The sequence below is a fragment of the Bufo gargarizans genome, chromosome 2 (genome assembly GCF_014858855.1).
Source record: "Bufo gargarizans isolate SCDJY-AF-19 chromosome 2, ASM1485885v1, whole genome shotgun sequence".
NCBI lineage: Eukaryota > Metazoa > Chordata > Amphibia > Anura > Bufonidae > Bufo > Bufo gargarizans.
The window spans coordinates 117690437-117712043 of record NC_058081.1 but is presented as its reverse complement, the minus strand read 5'-3'; the positions used below and the strand labels follow the sequence as shown (position 1 = coordinate 117712043).

The 21607-nt window shown below is 43.8% G+C and overlaps 1 protein-coding gene across 1 annotated transcript in view; it reads left to right on the top strand.

The window, feature by feature from the left end:
* The window catches only part of LOC122929571 (GDNF family receptor alpha-4-like), a 64202-nt gene extending 59629 nt beyond the window's left edge, over positions 1–4573 (top strand). The window contains exons 6-7 of the mRNA XM_044283194.1: positions 1777–1934; positions 3651–4573. Coding sequence (XP_044139129.1) covers positions 1777–1934; positions 3651–3794 — 302 coding nt within the window. The 3' untranslated portion in view covers positions 3795–4573. The remainder of the gene's footprint in view (positions 1–1776; positions 1935–3650) is intronic.
* The last annotated feature ends 17034 nt before the right edge of the window (positions 4574–21607 follow it).

The following is a 21607-nucleotide window of genomic DNA, read 5'->3' as shown; positions in this document are numbered from 1 at the left end:
TAGTCCTGGAGAGCATCTTGGAGTTGGAGGAGCTTGGTTGAGATGTTGCCTTGCTTTTTCTTTCTGAGGATGGTTTTGTATTGCCTTTGTATGTTGTTGTAGGCTTCCCTCAGACTGGGGTTGTACGGATCTTGGTGTTTCCTATTTGAGGCCATTCTTACTGCCTTCCTTACATCTTTACACTCCTGGTCGAACTAACTGTTGGGTTGTTGCTTTTTTGGTCTTTTGTTGCATCTTTTGAGGTCAGACATTTCTGCCATGGTGTAAAGTATATTATTAAAGTCCCTTACCGCGAGATTTACTCCTTCTGCGTTCAGCTCATACACTTTACTATGGAAGTTATGGAGCATCTCCTGGATCTTTGCGCTGTTTATGGTCTCCATATACTTTGGGCTGACATCTTGGACTATTTGTAGGCTGAAGAGGCCGGTCTGCTGTGATGTTTGTGCCGGTGGTTTACTTGTGGATTTAAGGTATACGAGCAGTTGGTTGTGGTCTGACAGGTGTGTCTGTGGGGTGACTATGAATCCACCGACATTTTGGGGTCCATATCTGTGATGGCATAGACTACCACACTGTTGCCTACATGGGAGTTTAGGGTATATCTACCAAGACAGTCTCCCTTGGTGCGGCCATTGAGAATATGAAGTCTGAGGCTTCGACATAAGTTCAGCAATGTTCTGCCACTTTTGTTTACTGTGCTGTCATAGCTGTTCCTCTCGGTGTGCACTGAGCTGTCACAGTCAGTGTCTGCTCCGAATATATAGACATTTCCGTCAGTTGTCAGGTAGTCTCTCTCCCTCCCTGTTCTTGCAGTGAGGTCTCCAAAGATGAGAACATTGCCCAGGGCCTGAAAATGGGATTGAAGTATGGAGAATCTCGTGGAGCTATGTATGCTGCCCAGGGGTAGACATCTCTATCTCATATCTATCTATCTATCTATCTATCTATCTATCTCATATCTATCTATCTATCTATCTATCATATATTTAACTATTTAATATCTGTCTATCTTTCTATCAATCACAAATCAATCATCTATTTATCTATCTATCTCATATCTATCTATTATCTATCTGTCAGTCTATTTGTCTATCTATCCATTTATCTACCACTTATCTCTCTATCTATCCATCTATCTCATATGTAGCTATCTATTCATATCTATCTATCTTTCTATCTAGCTATCTCATATCTGTCTATGTATCTATCTCGTATCCATCTATCATCTATCTATCGTATATCTAACTATTTAATATCTGTCTATCTTTCTATCAGTCACCAATCCATCATCTATTATCTATCTATAGATAGATAGATAGATAGGCAGGCATAGATTTTTCTCAATTTCCTGATTTCATAGTCTGGAAAGTTCTAGAAAACTAAGCCCTGCGGGGATCAGACATTAGTGTGGGGCAGCAGCTGTGTGGCGGGGACCGTGCGCCAGGTCTGTTTGGATAGTGGAAAGATTAATGTTCTGCATTTGCCTTTTTGATTCAATCACTGGCCTCTTTAATGGCTCCGGCAATCATCGGTGAGCGCTCCTTCCACTTTCGCAGTTGAACATCTGATCAGGTTTGCATAAAACTGATTTCCCTACAAGCCGGCTAATGGCGGCTGTGAACTAAACCCTGGTTTATTCCGCTTCAGCAACGAGTCCTATTATATCTTGTCGATTTTGTATTAGAAACTATTCCATCCCAGAACAATAGGTTTTTATGGTGTATTGTGCCTTTACATAAGTTATGACTTGTTAACTTGTTTTTTGCTTCATAGAAAACTCTATCCATGCTTTTGGCAATGGGACCAATCTAAACCTGGCTCTGAATCCATCCGTGGCCTCCACAACTCCCGGGCAGAAGGAAGAGAAGTATGCCAACGTCTCTGTCCCTACAGTAAAGGAAAGTGTCCATGTCTATGTCCAGCCCACCAAGGTGAGAGGAACCTCTGCTAAATCTTCGACTCGGTAGAATTTATTTCTGTATATTTTAATATGATCAGTGGTTAGTGGCTTTTTTGATGCTCACGGTATTTAAAGGGTGTGTATACTTTTGTAACCAATTTTTTTGTTCCTTGATTAAAAAATCTCCTTTTGTGTCTACAGCTTCTATGCAGACCTATGCGTCTCCATGGTTACAGACTTTAAACCCTTTGTGTAATCCTACAGTCATGTGTTACCCTCTTCCACCAGCTCTTCTTCTACTGTCTGTAGATCGCCAAGAAGAGGAGGCAGAGGGAGTGGAAGAACATCTGACTGTCAGGTCAGACTACACAGGGGTTGTTTGTAGTCTGTAAACATGGAGACACATAGCAGAAGGAACTGTAGACCTGAAATAGTAGGTGCTTTTTTTTTTATTCAAGACTATTTGCAGTTGCTGTATTTTTTATTCTTTTTTTTATTTGCCACTGTTAAAGCACATTCTATAGGATCTGACTGCACAGGGTTTGTTCACAGTCTGTAACCAGTCTGGGACACAAAGGTCTGCATAGCTGTATACTTAAATTATAGGACATTTTTAATCAATATTATTTGATTGCCAGTTACCTCTGTGCATGCATAGTCTTTATTGTCCTATATTATATTGGTGTCCTAGTCCATGAATCCAGTGATGTACTTAAAGGCCATGTACACCTTTGGGGGCAATTTTTTTTATTATTGCATTTTACTTATTTTAAGCTAATATAAATTTTTCAATTGGCCTTTATTAACAATATTGAATCCTTTTTTTCTGCACAGAGCTGAGATGCTGTAGTAGCAGCCGGTGGATTTTCTGTCTTTTCCGTCAGTTGGGGAGCTGACAGGCTCCTTATCTCTGCTCTCTGACATTATAAACACTCATTAAAGCTCAATCCTTATCTTACTGTGAGGGATATGTGACCACTGCAGCCAGTTGCTGGCGGCATCCATGACCTGCTCCCCTTGCATCATGTGACTATTTGGATAACCTCTTATTTTTGTCATAGTAAAGTCTCTGCATTGTACTACCCCTACTTGATAAAAATAAAAATAAATCCCCTTAACAATAAACAGTTCACAAAGTACCCCCTTGCTGAGATCCCAGCAATCATCTTGCAGTAAGCGTTCAGTTTGTCTGCACTGCCTCCAGAGGGCAAATGATGCACTACACTGTGCCATTTGAATTGATGGGTTGTCTGTGTGATGCAGAACAGGAAAGGTCATCAAAAGCAATGGGAACCCTATATAACTACTGTCCATTCTGGGCAAGAGATGTGGATCCTGAACAGAGGATAACCCCATTAATTAGGGTCCACGAATACAGGTTTTCTATTCTGAGCATACCCTTTAAAACTGATAAGCTCTAAAATATTAGAACCACTTTTTGGACTTTTGAGTTATTTGGACTAAGGGTCACCTTCCTGCTCTATATAAAATAAGAAATTGGAAAGGAAGAACGAGTCCTGTCCTAGGTGGGCGAAATTGGTGGTGTAGGTCAACTCCAAGTTAGGGAACAAATTTTTCTTTCACCATTTGGATAATACTCTTCTTTGAATACTACTGAAACAAACTTCAGTCCAAGTAGAAAAGTATTTTTAAGTTTCTTGTAATCTGGTCCTTTAACAAGAACGTCACATAGTAGTATGTATTATCACTATTATTGACTTATAACCATAAAATATTTTTTTTTAAGGTCTCAAAGGAGGAGCCCTTTCTTGTAGGATCTAATGAAATCAAATCTGAAGTTTTCAACTCTCTTGGCCCATCTTCTAGTTCCCAGTGGATCAGCGGTGGATGTTCCTTGATCGTCACTCTATTTTTTCAAATCTTGATCTAAAGACGGCTGAGAGTTCCCAGTTTTACACAAAAAAAAACACAAAAATTTCTGGGAGGGAAACAGAACTGTGTCTTCTCTATTTTTTTATGTTAATTCATGGTAATCTTCAAAGTCCTTCCTTTCATTTGTCGTCTTTTGAAATAATGCGGAACATCTCTTTGAGTCTCGGACTGGACTTTCAGACACATTTTGGAAGGCCAGGTGGAAGTCACCTGGAGTCGTCTGGAACATTGGCTCGGAATTGGTGCCAGCCGTCCTATGGAGTCCTGTGGAGCATCTAAGACAGTACTCAGATGTCTACTGCAGAGTGCAAGAATTACAGATAAGCATAACTTGTGGTGAAATCAAAAACATTCTTTGAATAAATTGTTGATGTTCCTAAATCCTATAGTGTGTAGGAGAAAATACATAAAAGATCGAAAAAATCCTACAGACTCTTCTTTTCTACATTCTGGAGAGGGATTGGGTTGAGATGTGTAAATTTCATGTATGGATTCATCTTTTAAAGGGCAATGGAAGAGAAAGTTATACCATGAAAGACATGGATCCTCTAAGATGGTATCATCTCCTGAGCATCTCAACTGCTTGTGTTCCTTAAACCCTCTCACCGAACCTTTTCTTGTCGGTCATCTGAGACAATTTCTACAAGAGGAGATAAAACAGCGCTTTCACAATATAATGCAAATTTGTTTCATCTTATGTCTACAGATTTTTTTTTATTTTGATCATAACTTGGTTATTCTCCACCCCTTGGACTTTATTTTCCTTTATGAATTAAAGATCTAATCATTTTAACCCTGGATTTTCCCTTTTTTTCCATTTTGTTTTGGATAGTAGTATTAAATTGTACTATACAAATCCGGGTGTCAAATGTCCTTTATTTTCATTGTCTTATTTACATGTTTATGTGGGTGTATGGGTATTTCAATTCAGTTCAGACTTTTTTGTGAGCTCCTAGTAATGTACACCAGAGGACTATCGACTTCCAGAGGAACTTTAAAGGGGTATTCCCATCTGAGACAATGGGGAAATATCGCTAGCATATGCTCCCATTGTCTGATAGGTGCGGGTCCCACCTCTGGGACCCACACCTACACCAAGAACGGAGCAGGGATGGTGGTGGCCGGAGCACCTCAGGTTTCCCAGAGTCTTGCCACCACCAGCTGCACTCCCCGTAGTAGTAAATGAGAGCGCACCACGCTTGCACGGCCACCACTCCCGTTCATTTCTATGGGGCCAATGAAAATAGCCGAGCCAGCACTTGGGACCCGTACCTATCAGACAATGGGGGCATATCCTAGCAATATGCCCCCAATTGTCTGAGATGGGAAAGCCCCTTTAACTCACATCTTGAGAATATGGTATCAGCTGATAATTCAATATATTTTGGCAGTTCCTGACCTTTTTTTAATGTCTATGGGCATCTTAAGGGTTCCCTAAAATTTTAAGGCAATAAGTAGTGTTGAGCGAATCGAAGCATCCTAAGTGGAATTCGGTCTGAAGTTTAAGAAAAATTCGATTAAACAAGAAACCGAATTTCCTCACACTTTATGGTAAATAATCAGTTTTTCCTAAAATGGCGGCTGCATGTGTTACAAAGTAAAAGTAAGAATCCCGGGAATGTGAGATCACCCATGATTCCATGCAGTCAGCCAATCCACAGGTAGCCATCCCTTGTGATGTCACAGCCGTATAAAACCCTGATACTGCACGGTCTCCGCCATAACCCTGTGAGCTGATCATAGGGAGAGATGTGGGAAAGGGTTAACTTCCAAGTCTTCACACTGAGATTCGGCGGAAATAATGTGATTAGGCCAGGGTGTACCTGATTTATAGGGATTCATGGCAAATTAATTGGAGAACTTCAGCAAATCGCTAAATCAAATTTTTCAAAACTTTGCTTATCTCCAGCGATAAGCACAGAAGTTGGGAATCCCTATATGAAGCTGTCAGGTGAGCAGATTACCTTCCAAACACAGCTCTGAGTGTTCACCAGGTCACCATCGCTGTTCATAATGTCACATTCAATGACATCACAGCCCAAGATGCAGTGACATCACTAGTTCCTATCTAGAGCCCTGCTTGATAGAAGACAGCGTGATATTCACTATTAAAACATACTTATATTGTTAGACTTAAAATCTTAAAGGTGCCACATGTCCTAAACGATAACAACTAAGGTTACCATCGATGGCAACCAACTTGCAGATCAGGTCCGATAAGTCAATAAAGAACGTCCACCGGACTGAATGGCTTCTGATGTTTTATTTTACCATCACGTCTGGTTTTGGATAGACAGCCAGTTGTAAAAGTCCTAGGATGCATCCTTCCCTTGTGTCTCTCAGAGCTACCATCCTGAAAAGGGTGACCCCAGCTGGAGCCAAGGTATTTTTGTGTCCCTGTTATACCTTATATGTCAAAGGAGACATATAGGATATACAGTAATAGAAGCACAAAAATACCTGGGTTTCATTTGAGGTCACCCTTTTCAGGACGGTAGCTCTGAGAGACTGCAACCTGGTATATACAAGGGGAGTGAGGAGCAGGAACAGTCTGTTAGATTTCAACATGTCCAGTCCATTTGTTCTTGGGTAGGTAAGCTTCCCCTGGCCACTTCTTATTCCACTCTCCCCAGCATCCATGTGTACTGTGGAATAGGGAGAGATAGCTGTAGGATAAAACATTACTTGGCTTGGATCCCGTTGTATCCCAGCTCATTGGTGGACAAACATTACATGCTGCAAATACGCCAGCTGCCATGACACCAAGCAGCCTAAATGCCGCTAGTGGTACAGTATAAGCCTTTTCTCTATCTACTGCTTATCAAGAGAGATGGAAGAAAAGGTTCTTATCTTATGATTCACTCCCATGAAGATTTAAGAGTGTCAGGAGGAAGAAATCCTTGGGTGATAGAGATATTAGCCCCATGAGACATATTTAAAGGTTTCTGAAGCTCCACCAGCTGAGTGCAAGACCCATAAGGAATGAGGAGCACAGCTTCCATTGTTGGTTGGAGGAATGCTTTTAAATATATCCTTATGTCTCATCCTGTTCACTATCCTTGAAGCTCTGCCCAAGTCATTCTTCTAATTTGCAAGGATAATAAGTTCAGTACAAGAGCTTTGTTGAAAACATTCTCAACCTGATTAGGTTGGAGCTTATACTAGTGGAAAAGTATAAGGCCTTTTTTTTATCTACTGCTCATCAAGAGAGATGGAATAAAAGGTTCTGGCCATGCGATTCTCTCCCATGAAGAGCCAAGAATGTCAGGAGGAAGAAATCTCTGGGTAATAGAGATATTAGCCCCATGAGACATAATAAGGCTGACAGGAAGTAGCTGACCGACTACTTCCTGTCTCAGAAACCACATATTTAAAGGTTTCTGGAGCTCCACCAGCTGAACGCAAGACCCATGAAGACTGAGGAGCACAGCCATTGGTTGGAGGAATGCTTTTAAATATATCCTATGTCTTATCCATTCTTGAAGCTCTACCTAAGCCATTCTTCTAATTATTACAGCAAGCGAAAAAGCTACAAGAAAAGTATTAATATCAAAGAGTTTTATGGTTGAACTTCAATTTGCAAGGATAATAGATTCTGTATGTGAGCACTGTTGAAAACATTGAGGAGAAAATCCTTCTCAACCTGATTAGGTTGGAGCTTATACTCTATATATATGCAGCAGTATATATATATATACACTCACCTAAAGAATTATTAGGAACACCATACTAATACGGTGTTGGACCCCCTTTTGCCTTCAGAACTGCCTTAATTCTATGTGGCATTGATTCAACAAGGTGCTGATAGCATTCTTTAGAAATGTTGGCCCATATTGATAGGTTAGCATCTTGCAGTTGATGGAGATTTGAGGGATGCACATGCAGGGCACGAAGCTCCCGTTCCACCACATCACAAAGATGCTCTATTGGGTTGAGATCTGGTGACTGTGGGGGCCATTTTAGTACAGTGAACTCATTGTCATGTTCAAGAAACCAATTTGAAATGATTCGAGCTTTGTGACATGGTGCATTATCCTGCTGGAAGTAGCCATCAGAGGATGGGTACATGGTGGTCATGAAGGGATGGACATGGTCAGAAACAATGCTCAGGCAGCCCATGGCATTTAAACGATGGCCAATTGGCACTAAGGGGCCTAAAGTGTGCCCAGAAAACATGCCCCACACCATTACTCCACCACCACCAGCCTGCACAGTGGTAACAAGGCATGATGGATACATGTTCTCATTCTGTTTACGCCAAATTCGGACTCTACCATTTGAATGTCTCAACAGAAATCGAGACTCATCAGACCAGGCAACATTTTTCCAGTCTTCAACAGTCCAATTTTGGTGAGCTCGTGCAAATTGTAGCCTCTTTTTCCTATTTGTAGTGGAGATGAGTGGTACCCGGTGGGGTCTTCTGCTGTTGTAGCCCACCTTTCTTTCCCATTCTGACATTCAGTTTGGAGTTCAGGAGATTATCTTGACCAAGACCACAACCCTACATGCATTGAATCAACTGCCATGTGATTGGTTCACTAGATAATCGCATTAATGAGAAATAGAACAGGTGTTCCTAATAATTCTTTAAGTGAGTGTATATATATTTATATATACAGTTGCAAGAAAAAGTATGTGAACCCTTCAGAATGCAATGGATTTCTGCACAAATTGGTCATAAAATGTGATCTGATCTTCATCTAAGTCACAACAATAGACAATCACAGTCTGCTTAAACTAATAACACACAAAGAATTAAATGTTACCATGTTTTTATTGAACACACCAAGTAAACATTCACAGTGCAGGTGGAAAAAGTATGTGACCCCCTAGACTAATGACATCTCCAAGAGCTAATTGGAGTGAGGTGTCAGCCAACTGGCGTCCAATCAATGAGATGAGATTGGAGGTGTTGGTTACAGCTGTCCTGCCCTATAAAAAACACACACCAGTTCTGGGTTTGCTTTTCACAAGAAGCATTGCCTGATGTGAATGATGCCTTGCACAAAGAGCTCTCAGAAGACCTACGATTAAGAATTGTTGACTTGCATAAAGGTGGAAAGGGTTATAAAAGTATCTCCAAAAGCCTTGCTGTTCATCAGTCCACGGTAAGACAAATTGTCTATAAATGGAGAAAGTTCAGCACTGCTGCTACTCTCCCTAGCAGTGGCCGTCCTGAAAAGATGACTGCAAGAGCACAGCGCAGACTGCGCAATGAGGTGAGGAAGAATCCTAGAGTGTCAGCTAAAGACTTACAAAAGTCTCTGGCATATGCTAACATCATTGTTAGTGAATCTACGCTATGTAAAACACTAAAAAAGAATGGATTTCATGGGAGGATACCACAGAGGAAGCCACTGATGTCCAAAAAAAAACATTGCTGCACGTTTATAGTTTGCACAAGAGCACCTAAATGTTCCACAGCAGTACTGGCAAAATATTCTGTGGACAGATGAAACCAAAGTTGAGTTGTTTGGAAGAAACATACAACACTATGTGTGGAGAAAAAGAGGCACAGCACACCAACATCAAAACCTCATCCCAACATCCCAACTGTGAAGTATGGTGGTGGGGGCATCATGGTTTGGGGCTGCTTTGCTGCGTCAGGGCCTGGACGGATTGCTATCATCGAAGGAAATTCCCAAGTTTATCAAGACATTTTGCAGGAGAACTTAAGGCCATCTGTCCACCAGCTGAAGCTCAACAAAAGATGGGTGTTGCAACAGGACAACGACCCAAAGCATAGAAGTAAATCAACAACAGAATGGCTTAAACAGAAGAAAATACTCCTTCTGGAGTGGCCCAGTTAGAGTCCTGACCTCAACCCGATGGAGATGCTGTGGCAGGACCTCAAGAAAGCGATTCACACCAGACATCCCAAGAATATTGCTGAACTGAAACAGTTCTGTAAAGAGGAAAGGTCAAGAATTACTCCTGACCGTTGTGCTCGTCTGATCTGCAACTACAGGAAACGTTTGGTGGAAGTTATTGCTGCCAAAGGAGGCTCAACCAGTTATTAAATGCAAGGGTTCACATACTTTTTCCATCTGCACTGTGAATGTTTACATGGTGTGTTCAATAAAAACATGGTAACATTTAATTCTTTGTGTGTTATTAGTTTAAAGGGGTTGTCCGGGATTAAATTTCTTTTTTTTTTTAGTGTACTCCCTATTAACAGCTGAATAGAGGTCCCCCCATATGTTTTTAAGTATTTTCACCATTTCTATATGGCTCATACGGTCCCCCCACGCTTTGTTTACACCTATGTTTATTTTTTCCTACCTTCCTGCCGCACTGCACTGTGGTTCCCAGCACAGCGCGGCATCACGTGGTTTCATCTCCGCCGTGACTCCGCCCCCTAATTAATATTCAGTGCTCTGCCTCTTTCATTCATATTAAAGCGCCCTGCCCGGTGACGTCACCGGACCGGATGGGCGTGGCTTAGCGCGGTTGGTTGCCGCCTTGTTACCGCCCATCCAGGCACTTTGAATAATTACTGAGGCTGATGGTGACGTCACCGGGCTCCCTGGGAAGCGGAAGAAGAGGCTTTACTCAGCAGAAAGGGACCCGGTACGTCACCGAGTCTTGGAAACACAGCGCTTCCGGCTGAGAGTTGGTGATTTGAAAACTGGGCATTAGAAATGTCGGATAAAGGTAGGACAGGCACGATTGTAACATTTAGGGCATTGTTGTACACATACTCCAATCTTCCCAATCCCGGACAACCCCTTTAAGCAGACTGTGATTGTCTATTGTTGTGACTTAGATGAAGATCAGATCACATTTTATGACCAATTTGTGCAGAAATCCGAATCATTCCAAAGGGTTCACATACTTTTTCTTGCAACTGTATGTATTGTAACTGTATATGTCATGCATATCTCTGTAGACGTTTCCAAAAGCCCTATATCTATAAGCAAGCATGAGATGCCGCCTGGCAATCCATCTCAATCCTCATTTATATTCTGATATCAGGTCAGAGACTGGCAGCTGAGCAAAATTATTATGTGCGTTATAAAACCTCATGTTAAATAGGATGAGCCCGGGCTTTGTTCTCTCGATGTACTTAAAGAAAGAAAAAAACGCGACTGTAAGCTTCAGGTGGAAAAGGCATGATTTTCAGAAAGCACAAACCATTTCTCCTTCTGTTCTCCCTTATCCGGAGATTCAGAGACATTGGCCCAGCAGGACGCCTTTGAAACCATTAAAGTAATAAAGGAACACTCATATTATTTTAGCAAGCTAGGCATGAGAATTTAATTGTACTGGTCTCACTGCGCTGGCAAAACAACACGCTGTTATGTATCTGAAAAAACAGAAATGCGTCAGCGCAGAATAGCGAAAACCTGTAGGCTCGAAACAAAGACATCTGAGCATAATAGAAAAAAAGAGAACGAAATCTTAATACCAGCAGAAATGCTAAGTATATTGTATTTTTTATAGCGTAGAGTCTGTGCGCCGGGTCCCTTTATACACAGCAGCTCATTAAGCAGGCAAGTTGGGATGTGAAACGCAACAGGACATTTTTCTATGTTTTACTGGTTATAGAATAGTATGAAGGCCTTTCATTTCTAGGGGGCTTGTTGGTGGTCATCAGGTTGCATTCAGTAGTGAAAAACTGCTTATTTCACACTGTCCTGTATAGGCCAAGTTTTCATGGAATTTATTAGCAATTTTGTCTAATTTTCTTTACCTGGGAACACAGGATAGACTAAAATGCGTTGCTTTAAAGTAACTAACCATGTGCACAGTACTCCTTCCGTATATCTCTCCAAAGCCTCTCTTTGCAGAATCTAAGGTTAGCAATAAGGTTCTTTCGATGGTGGCTGTAATTCTCAGCTGAGTGGTACAGGATTAAGATATGACTGTCCCTATCACTGCAGTAAAGTCTCTATCAGCCTTATACAGCGAATACCTTACTGACGGACTCCAGTGCTCGGCCATGCAGAGTTTGGTCCTTCCTGGTTCTTTCTTTCTCTCTCTAAAGCAGGCATGTCCAAACTGCATGCTGGGAGTTGTAGTTTTGCAACAGCTGGAGGGCCGCAGTTTGGACATGCCTGCTCTAAAGTATTGTAATGTAGAGATGAAAGCTCCAAGGAGTGACCCCATGTAGCTCCTCTCACTTCCTCAGCTAACATACAATTCTACAATGAACTATAGGCGGACCTAAGTCCATCACCTAGCTTCCTACAGGGGCAGAGATTGTTAACCCTGACAAATCCATACAGAGCTACGGTGGGTTATACAATACATCAGAACATTATGCAAGAAACAGTTTGTAAGAATACAGTTATGGAGTACTACACTAGCCTACTGTATATGTGTGTAAGTATACTCATCATATGAAGCAAAGGAGCATTCTGGGGCCCATGCTATGTTTTTTCTCACCTTGCTGCTTTTCCTACATAAACTCAGAAGAGTAGCATTCAGTAATCTGCAAAAAAGATCATAAACTCTGAAATGTCACGTTTAAGGATTGTAAAATATAGAGCTGCAATGTTTCCGCACCGCGCTGTGTTATATTACACCTCTAGGTAGCATCACCTGTGTGGCGCATGCCAAATGAGAAAACTCTGCAGAACTATAACGTTACTTGTATTACCGCCATTAGACGAACTTATCCTTAGCCTGCCATAATGAGCATGCATTAATACTCACACCGAGGTCTTCTGGTATTTATTATAGGGGAGCTCCAATTATTAAATAAATGACAGGCAGAGTCCAAACTACACAAAATTCTGCCTTTCTTCCAGACTCTATCAACAACTAATGTACAATAATCTCATAGGAAAAACTGACTGTATCATGGAAGGTCAGCTAAGCTTCCTGACTGTTTACAGTAACAACCAGCAGAAGTGTGAATTCAGCTCTGGAGTATAATACAGGATGTAAATCAGGATCAGTACAGGATAAGTAATGTAATGTATGTACACAGTGACTGCACCAGCAGAATAGTGAGTGCAGCTCTGGAGTATAATACAAGATGTAACTCAGGATCAGTACAGGATAAGTAATGTAATGTATGTACACAGTGACTCCACCAGCAGAATAGTGAGTGCTGCTCTGGAGTATAATACAGGATGTAACTCAGGATCAGTACAGGATAAGTAATGTAATGTATGTACACAGTGACTCCAGCAGCAGAATAGTGAGTGCAGCTCTGGAGTATAATACAGGATGTAACTCAGGATCAGTACAGGATAAGTAATGTAATGTATGTACACAGTGACTCCACCAGCAGAATAGTGAGTGCAGCTCTGGAGTATAATACAGGATGTAACTCTGGATCAGTACAGGATAAGTAATGTATGTACACAGTGACTGCACCAGCAGAATAGTGAGTGCAGCTCTGGAGTGTAATACAGGATGTAACTCAGGATCAGTACAGGATAAGTAATGTATGTACACAGTGACTCCACCAGCAGAATAGTGAGTGCAGCTCTGGAGTATAATACAGGATGTAACTCTGGATCAGTACAGGATAAGTAATGTATGTACACAGTGACTGCACCAGCAGAATAGTGAGTGCAGCTCTGGAGTGTAATACAGGATGTAACTCAGGATCAGTACAGGATAAGTAATGTAATGTATGTACACAGTGACTGCACCAGCAGAATAGTGAGTGCAGCTCTGGAGTATAATACAGGATGTAACTCAGGATCAGTACTGGATAAGTAATGTAATGTCTGTACACAGTGACTCCACCAGCAGAATAGAGAGTGCAGCTCTGGAGTATAATACAGGATAAGTAATGTAATGTATGTACAAAGTGACTCCACCATCAGAATAGTGAGTGCAGCTCTGGAATATAACACAGGATGTAACTCAGGATCAGTACAAGATAAGTAATGTATGTACACAGTGACTCCACCAGCAGAATAGTGAGTGCAGCTCTGGAGTATAATACAGGATGTAACTCAGGATCAGTACAGGATAAGTAATGTATGTACACAGTGACTGCACCAGCAGAATAGTGAGTGCAGCTCTGGAGTATAATACAAGATGTAACTCAGGATTAGTACAGGATAAGTAATGTATGTACACAGTGACTGCACCAGCAGAATAGTGAGTGCAGCTCTGGAGTATAATACAGGATGTAACTCAGGATCAGTACAGGATAAGTAATGTATGTACACAGTGACTGCACCAGCAGAATAGTGAGTGCAGCTCTGGAGTATAATACAGGATGTAACTCAGGATACAGAAAAATTAATAAAATGTAAGTTGTAAGAAGGTACAAGGAATCATTGTGGATGATAGGTATGTGTCACCGAGTAAGAGCCGTTTTTTATGTGTCAGCAGCAGTTGCTGTTTGACACCTTAATAGTTAGTATGGCTGTATAGCTGATCTGGGACGGCTCTTACTGGGAGTAGTCAAAGTGACTACTCCCCATGTTCCAGGCCGGGTTTGGCCACACCTAAAAACCAGCCAGCACTGCCAGGTGAGGGGGATTACCTCAGTCTAACAGTGGAGCTCAGGAGGTGTGTGTGCTGGGATCTGAGTCTTGTGTCTTGCTGGAGGACTGAGACCCGTCTGTAAGGGAAACGGGCCCCTAAAACGGGAGCTCTAGAGACGGGGCCCCTGGGTGACGGGAGCTCTAGCTATGTCTCTGTATAAACCTTTGGTATATTTCTTGAGCTAACAGTTGGGCTTGAAGTCTCTGAAGTGGACACCAGGGAGTAATTCTGGTGAACCATTGCAATATAAAAAGCCAATGAGATGTTTTCCAAAAAGAATATGATTCTAAAAATGAATCTGGAATAGAAAAATTATTCAGAAAGAACATAAACTCCAAAATAAACACAGAGCCAAATAGCATTGTCATCCAGCCGATCTGATCCGGTGCCAGGTATCATGCGAGCCCCTAGATGTTTGGCACATCATCAAATGACAGGAAGCAGGAAAACAGAAAAATAATGTCCAGGAAAAAGAGATGCGGCCACCGGGCCTCCCGCCAGCTCCTGGCACCTGTTACTGCAATGCACTTGCCGACCCGAGGAAGGGACCGCGCTCCAATGAATTTTTTATCATTTTGCAATGAAAATGAGAGAATTTTGACTTCAATGTGTTGGTGGTGCTGCAATTACCATGTACTGTATTTAACGTCTTGCGTGTTTTGTGCAGAGAGAAAACGTCTGGGAACAACGCGTGACAGATTAGGTCCGGATGAGTTCCGTTCAGTCAGTTTTGTCTGCGATTGCGTTCAGTTGTTCAGGTCCAATGCATTTTGATGCGTTTTTCCCGCGCGTGATAAAAAAACGGAACGTTTACAAACAACATCTCCTAGTAACCTTCAGTGAAAAATACACTGCATTCGCACTTGCTTGCGGATGTGATGCTTTTTTCACGCAGCTCCATTCACTTCAATGGGGCCAGGGCTGCGTGAAAAACGCAGAATATAGAACATGCAGCGATTTGAAATCAATGGGTCCGGATTCAGTGCGAGCGCAATGCGTTCACTTCACGTATTGCACCCGCACAGAAAACTCGCTCGTGTGAAAGGGGCATAAGTAAATCTATAAGAATCGTCCTCTCCTTCAAGGACATGTCCACCGATACTGTGAATCATTGTGGTCAGAGTGGCATAGAGGGTAAGGTGGCCAATAGGTGGACCCTAAAGTAGTGCCCAGTTCTGACACGATAACAAACCCTGTCCTTGGACAACCCATTAAAGGAGTTTTCCAGGTCAATGATGACCAGTCCTTGAGTAGACCATCTATAGTTGATTAGTGGACATCTGACCTCCAGGGAGCATCAATCAGCACAACGAAAGGGTGATGGACCGATAGAGCAACCCTCCTTCTCTCTGACAAACCTTAGTATCTAAGGGGTTAAACTGCTGAGATCTGAGGTATCTTTCATCCTGGTCATTGCAACTGTACCCCAGCACTCTGTCACAGCCATGGTCCTGCTGCTGATCATATGGGCATAGCGACAGTGCCCAGTATCAGGGCCGGCGTCAGCACCCGGCATACCCAGGCAAGTGCCGGGGCCCACTGTTCCTTAGGGGACCCACTCATTTCCTCACTTCAAAATTGCGGCAGTTGTGGTCTCTTTAAACATCACCCTGCCTACTATTACAAGTATTAAAATCATTAGTGGCAGTGGCCACAGGGTCCCCTCCTCCTCATTGGTGGCAGTGGCCACAGGGTCCCCTCCTCCTCATTGGTGGCAGTGGCCACAGGGTCCCCTCCTCCTCATTGGTGGCAGTGGCCACAGGGTCCCCTCCTCCTCATTAGTGGCAGTGGCCACAGGGTCCCCTCCTCCTCATTGGTGGCAGTGGCAGCTTCTGATCGCAGCTCCCTGCTGCTGTGTGCACTATGCACAGGGAGAGTGTGAGGTCCTAGTAATCCTGATAGAGATCTATCAGGCTGACTAGGACAAGGGATTACAAGATCCCAGGTTCTATCTCCTAAGGGGGGAAATAGTTATTAAATAAAAAGTAAAAAAATAAATAAAAAATTAAGTATAAATCACTCCCTTTCCCAATTTTACATATAAAATATATAAACAATAAATAAATAAACATATTACATATCGCCACGTTTGAAAAGTCCAAACTATTAAAATATCAAAAAAATGTCCTATGCGGTGAACACCGTAAGGCTACATGCACATGACAGTGAAAAAAAACGGACACACTGTCTGTTTTTCATGGCCATTTTGCATAAGTGTGTGCATCCATTTTCTGGCCATGTGTCCGTTTTTAATGTCCGTTTTGCATCCGGACATTAAAAACGGACATGAAAAATTGATGAATTTGATTGGCAGTTATTTCTAGGCCCACCCTTCTGAAAACACCCACAGGATCAACCCAGAAGCCATTTTCTTTTGCTTCAGGAGCATAGAGAGCCTTTAGGATTTCTTAGTTTGTTTTCAGTGGTTTCTTGCATCTTTATTGCATGGTTTTGAGAGCAGTTCCGTATTTTTCACCCCATAAAACACACTTCCCCCCCCCCCCCAAGTGTGTGGGGGGGGGGGGGGAAATGCTCCTGCGTCTTATGGGGCGAATATTAATGAAGCGCTTCCATTATGGAAGCGCTTCATTAGTACCGGAGGCTCTGTACTCACCTCATCCTGGTCCTCGGCTCTGCTATCGGCTGTGTAGGGCTGCGCACAGCGTGAGGGCGCTCTGTGACCTCACACTGTGCGCCGCGATACACAGCCAACAGCAGGATGAAGATGACATATGGGGGCTGATGGCTGACATATAGGGTCTGATGGCTGACATATGAGGGCTGATGGCTGACATATAGGGTCTGATGGCTGAATATATGGGGGCTGATGGCTGACATATAGGGGCTGTAGGGGCTGATGGCTGAATATATGGGGCTGATGGCTGACATATAGGGGCTGATGGCTGACATATAGGGGCTGATGGCTGACATATAGGGGCTGATGGCTGACATATGGGGACTGATGGCTGACATATAGGGGCTGATGGCTGAATATATGGGGCTGATGGCTGACATATAGGGGTTGATGGCTGACATATAGGGGCTGATGGCTGACATATAGGGGCTGATGGCTGAATATATGGGACTGATGGCTGACAAATAGGGGCTGATGGCTGACATATAGGGGCTGATGGCTGACATATAGGGGCTGATGGCTGACATATAGGGGCTGATGGCTGACATATAGGGGCTGATGGCTGAATATATGGGGCTGATGGCTGACATATAGGGGCTGATGGCTGACATATAGGGGCTGATGGCTGACATATGGGGGCTGATGGCTGACATATAGGGGCTGATGGCTGACATATAGGGGCTGATGGCTGACATATGGGGACTGATGGCTGACATATAGGGGCTGATGGCTGAATATATGGGGCTGATGGCTGACAAATAGGGGCTGATGGCTGACATATAGGGGCTGATGGCTGACATATAGGGGCTGATGGCTGAATATATGGGACTGATGGCTGACAAATAGGGGCTGATGGCTGAATATATGGGGCTGATGGCTGACAAATAGGGGCTGATGGCTGACATATAGGGGCTGATGGCTGACATATAGGGGCTGATGACTGAATATATGGGACTGATGGCTGACAAATAGGGGCTGATGGCTGACATATAGGGGCTGATGGCTGACATATGGGGGCTGATGGCTGACATATAGGGGCTGATGGCTGAATATATGGGGCTGATGGCTGACATATGGGGGCTGATGGCTGACATATAGGGGCTGATGGCTGACATATGAGGGCTGATGGCTGACATATAGGGGCTGATGGCTGACATATAGGGGCTGATGGCTGACATATGGGGGCTGATGGCTGACATATAGGGGCTGATGGCTGAATATATGGGGCTGATGGCTGACATATAGGGGCTGATGGCTGACATATAGGGGCTGAAGGCTGACATATGGGGGCTGATGGCTGACATATAGGGGCTGATGGCTGACATATGGGGACTGATGGCTGACATATAGGGGCTGATGGCTGAATATATGGGGCTGATGGCTGACAAATAGGGGCTGATGGCTGATATATGGGGGCTGCTGGCTGACATATGGGGGCTGATGGCTGACATATGGGGGCTGATGGCTGACATATGGGGGCTGATGGCTGACATATGGGGGCTGATGGCTGACATATGGGGCAGATGGCCGACATATAGGGGCTGATGGCTGACATATGGGGGCTGATGGCTGACGGCTGACATATGGGGGCTGCTGGCTGACATATGGGGGCTGCTGGCTGACATATGGGGGCTGCTGGCTGACATATGGGGGCTGATGGCTGACATATAGGGGCTGCTGGCTGACATATGGGGGCTGATGGCTGACATATGGGGGCTGATGGCTGACATATATGGGCTGATGGCTGACATATGGGGCTGATGGCTGACATATAGGGGCTGATGGCTGACATATAGGGGCTGATGACTGACATATAGGGGCTGATGGCTGACATATATGGGCTGATGGCTGACATATAGGGGCTGATGGCTGACATATGGGGACTGATGGCTGACATATATGGGCTGATGGCTGACATATATGGGCTGATGGCTGACATATAGGGGCTGATGACTGACATATAGGGGCTGATGGCTGACATATATGGGCTGATGGCTGACATATAGGGGCTGATGGCTGACATATATGGGCTGATGGCTGACATATATGGGCTGATGGCTGACATATAGGGGCTGATGACTGACATATAGGGGCTGATGGCTGACATATAGGGGCTGCTGGCTGACATATAGGGGCTGCTGGCTGACATATAGAGGCTGATGGCTGACATATAGGGGCTGATGGCTGACATATAGGGGCTGCTGGCTGACATATGGGGCTGATGGCTGACAAATAGGGGCTGATAGATGGCTGAAGGTTGGGGGTGGATCTGAGCCATTGGGGGTCTGATTTGAGGTCTGATTGACATTGGCGGTCTGATCTGAGGTCTGATTGACATTGGGGGTCTGATTGGGGCTGTAAGCTGAGGTCTGGTTAACTTTGGGGGTCTGATTGCTGGTCTGACCTGAGGTGTAATGGAAAATATTTTTTTCTTATTATTCTCCTCTAAAACCTAGGTGCGTCTTATAGGGCGTAAAATACGGTATGTCCTCACAACCAATGGACTGTGTGCTGCTTCTTTGGCTGATTTCTGAGCAGTTTGTAGAGCGTCCAAAAATGCTCGAAGAAGAACCCATGAGAAGAGGTGGCGGTACTGGGTTCACCGCATAGTCTCTCAACAGGCCTGGATAGGACACTTCAGCACTCTCTACCAGGACCTGCTCCAGCACCCAGACAAATTTATTGCATTCTGTATGATGTCCGTTCCAACGTTTTACAGGCTGCTGGAGTTGCTGCGGCTGGTTTGACATATGAAGACACCAACATGCGCCGTTGAACCAAATAATGTGGACTGGGTCATCAAGGCTTTCGTCCTTCTTCACAATTTCACTCGGATCCACGATGCCACCTTGGATGTTGATCTAGATAACAGTTTCCCTTCCCCAGTGTTCAGTTAGACAATACATTGCATGGAAGACCGGGATCTTCTGGCATAGAAGTTTGGGATTTGTATGCGGATTACTTCATGACCCCAGAGGGTTCTGTACCATGGCAACAGGACCTCATCTGATTGCGCTCTTGTGACCAGTGGACAGGATTTCCATAGTTTAATTGGTTTTGCTACAGTTAGTTCATGTTACCTAAATTCCAAAATAAAATAATTTTGAAATAATTGTTTGCTGTAATTTGTTAAAGGGATCCTGTGTCCTCAAATAAGCTGCTTGCTCTCACTGACGCCAGCCTAGTATAGTGACACATTTCCAGAGTTCAGCGTGCAACTTCTCTCATGGCAGTCAATACTTTATTGACGCCATCATGGCAAATACTGACCTGCCATGACAGAAAACGGTAGATGCTAGGCCCACCTCCCCACCAGTGCTTCTCAATCCCCACTATACACTTCACAGGGATGCAAAAGTTAACTTGCTTAATATCATAAATTAAAGAGTTTCCAAACTTTTACTAAGTGTGGTACTGAGCATGTGCATCCACCTCAGGTGGACAGAGAAATACTGAAAAGAACAAACAGCAGGTGGCGCTATACAGATATATTTTGTTAAATAACTGAGGGGCTAAACTAAGGGACGCATTTATTAAGACCAGCATTTTAGATGCCAATCTTAATAAAGCCCCTGCACTGGCGGAGGATCCACTGAAGTTATGAAGAGGCGCCGGCCTCTCCATAACTTCGGCCAATCCAGCGCCACTTCTGTCTTACATTTAGGCCATTTTCTACGCCTAAAACAGGCGTCGAAAATAGTGAATGAGACGGGCTTCCTGACCCATCCCCTTCCCCGCCCAAAATTTAAGACCTGGCGTGAGCGTGGCGAAGTCGCAGATAGAGGCGCAACTAACTGTTGCGTCGCCATCTGTGCCGGAAATATAGGCGGATTTCAGAATAGTAAATGACCCCCTAAATGTTTAAATACATGCAATTCCAAAATAATTCCGATCCAGGTGCTGGTTTGAAAAAAGTAGGAAATTTAACTGCATTTTTAAAACGAAATAAACGGGAAAAAAACTGGAACCAAAAGTGCAAGGGAAATTATAAGTCCATCAAATGGCCAGAGGTAGAAAGCAACCCTGAGGTGTCTTGTGATCCTTCTTGGCCGCCTTGGCTGGAACACAAAGGGGATGTGAATGGTTGTCCACTATTACCGGAGGAGGATGGCTATGACCAATGCTCATACTGACTTTGTTGAGGAGAAGGTAGGGCATACAGGCCAGGTCCAGATAGAGATGGGCCATGAGGATTTCCTTGAAAAAGAGACGGTGGTATGTTATGGGGCCACAAATGGTAGTCCTGATTGTAATGGAGGGGTGTTGAATCCCCCCCTCAATACTGCGTGCGTGGTGCAGATAAGCCAGGTTATCTTGCTGAATATGCCACATATTTATAGCACACAGTATGGGAGAGGGATCATGAGGTGGTACAAATGCCTCCAGTACAGTGGCAACTACCATTTGGGCCCGATAACTTACCGCCTCTGGGACCTGCCTTAAAAGGGGTGCCAGAGATCTTAAGAAGGCCTATTCATATCCTTCAGAAGAGGACTTCTCAAGATAATTCAGCACCCGCTCATGAATTTTGGCCCTGGTAGCATCCTCGACCATAGCAGAAGGTGGTAGTCGACGCTTATGACGCGTTGAGGCATAAGGCACAGCGATAGCAGGAGACGTGGCACTTTCATCATGTGTGCTGGTGAGGTGATCTTCAACAGCATGCTCCTGTATTAGATGTGGCAGCAAACATTGTTCACCCCCAACTACCTCCGCCT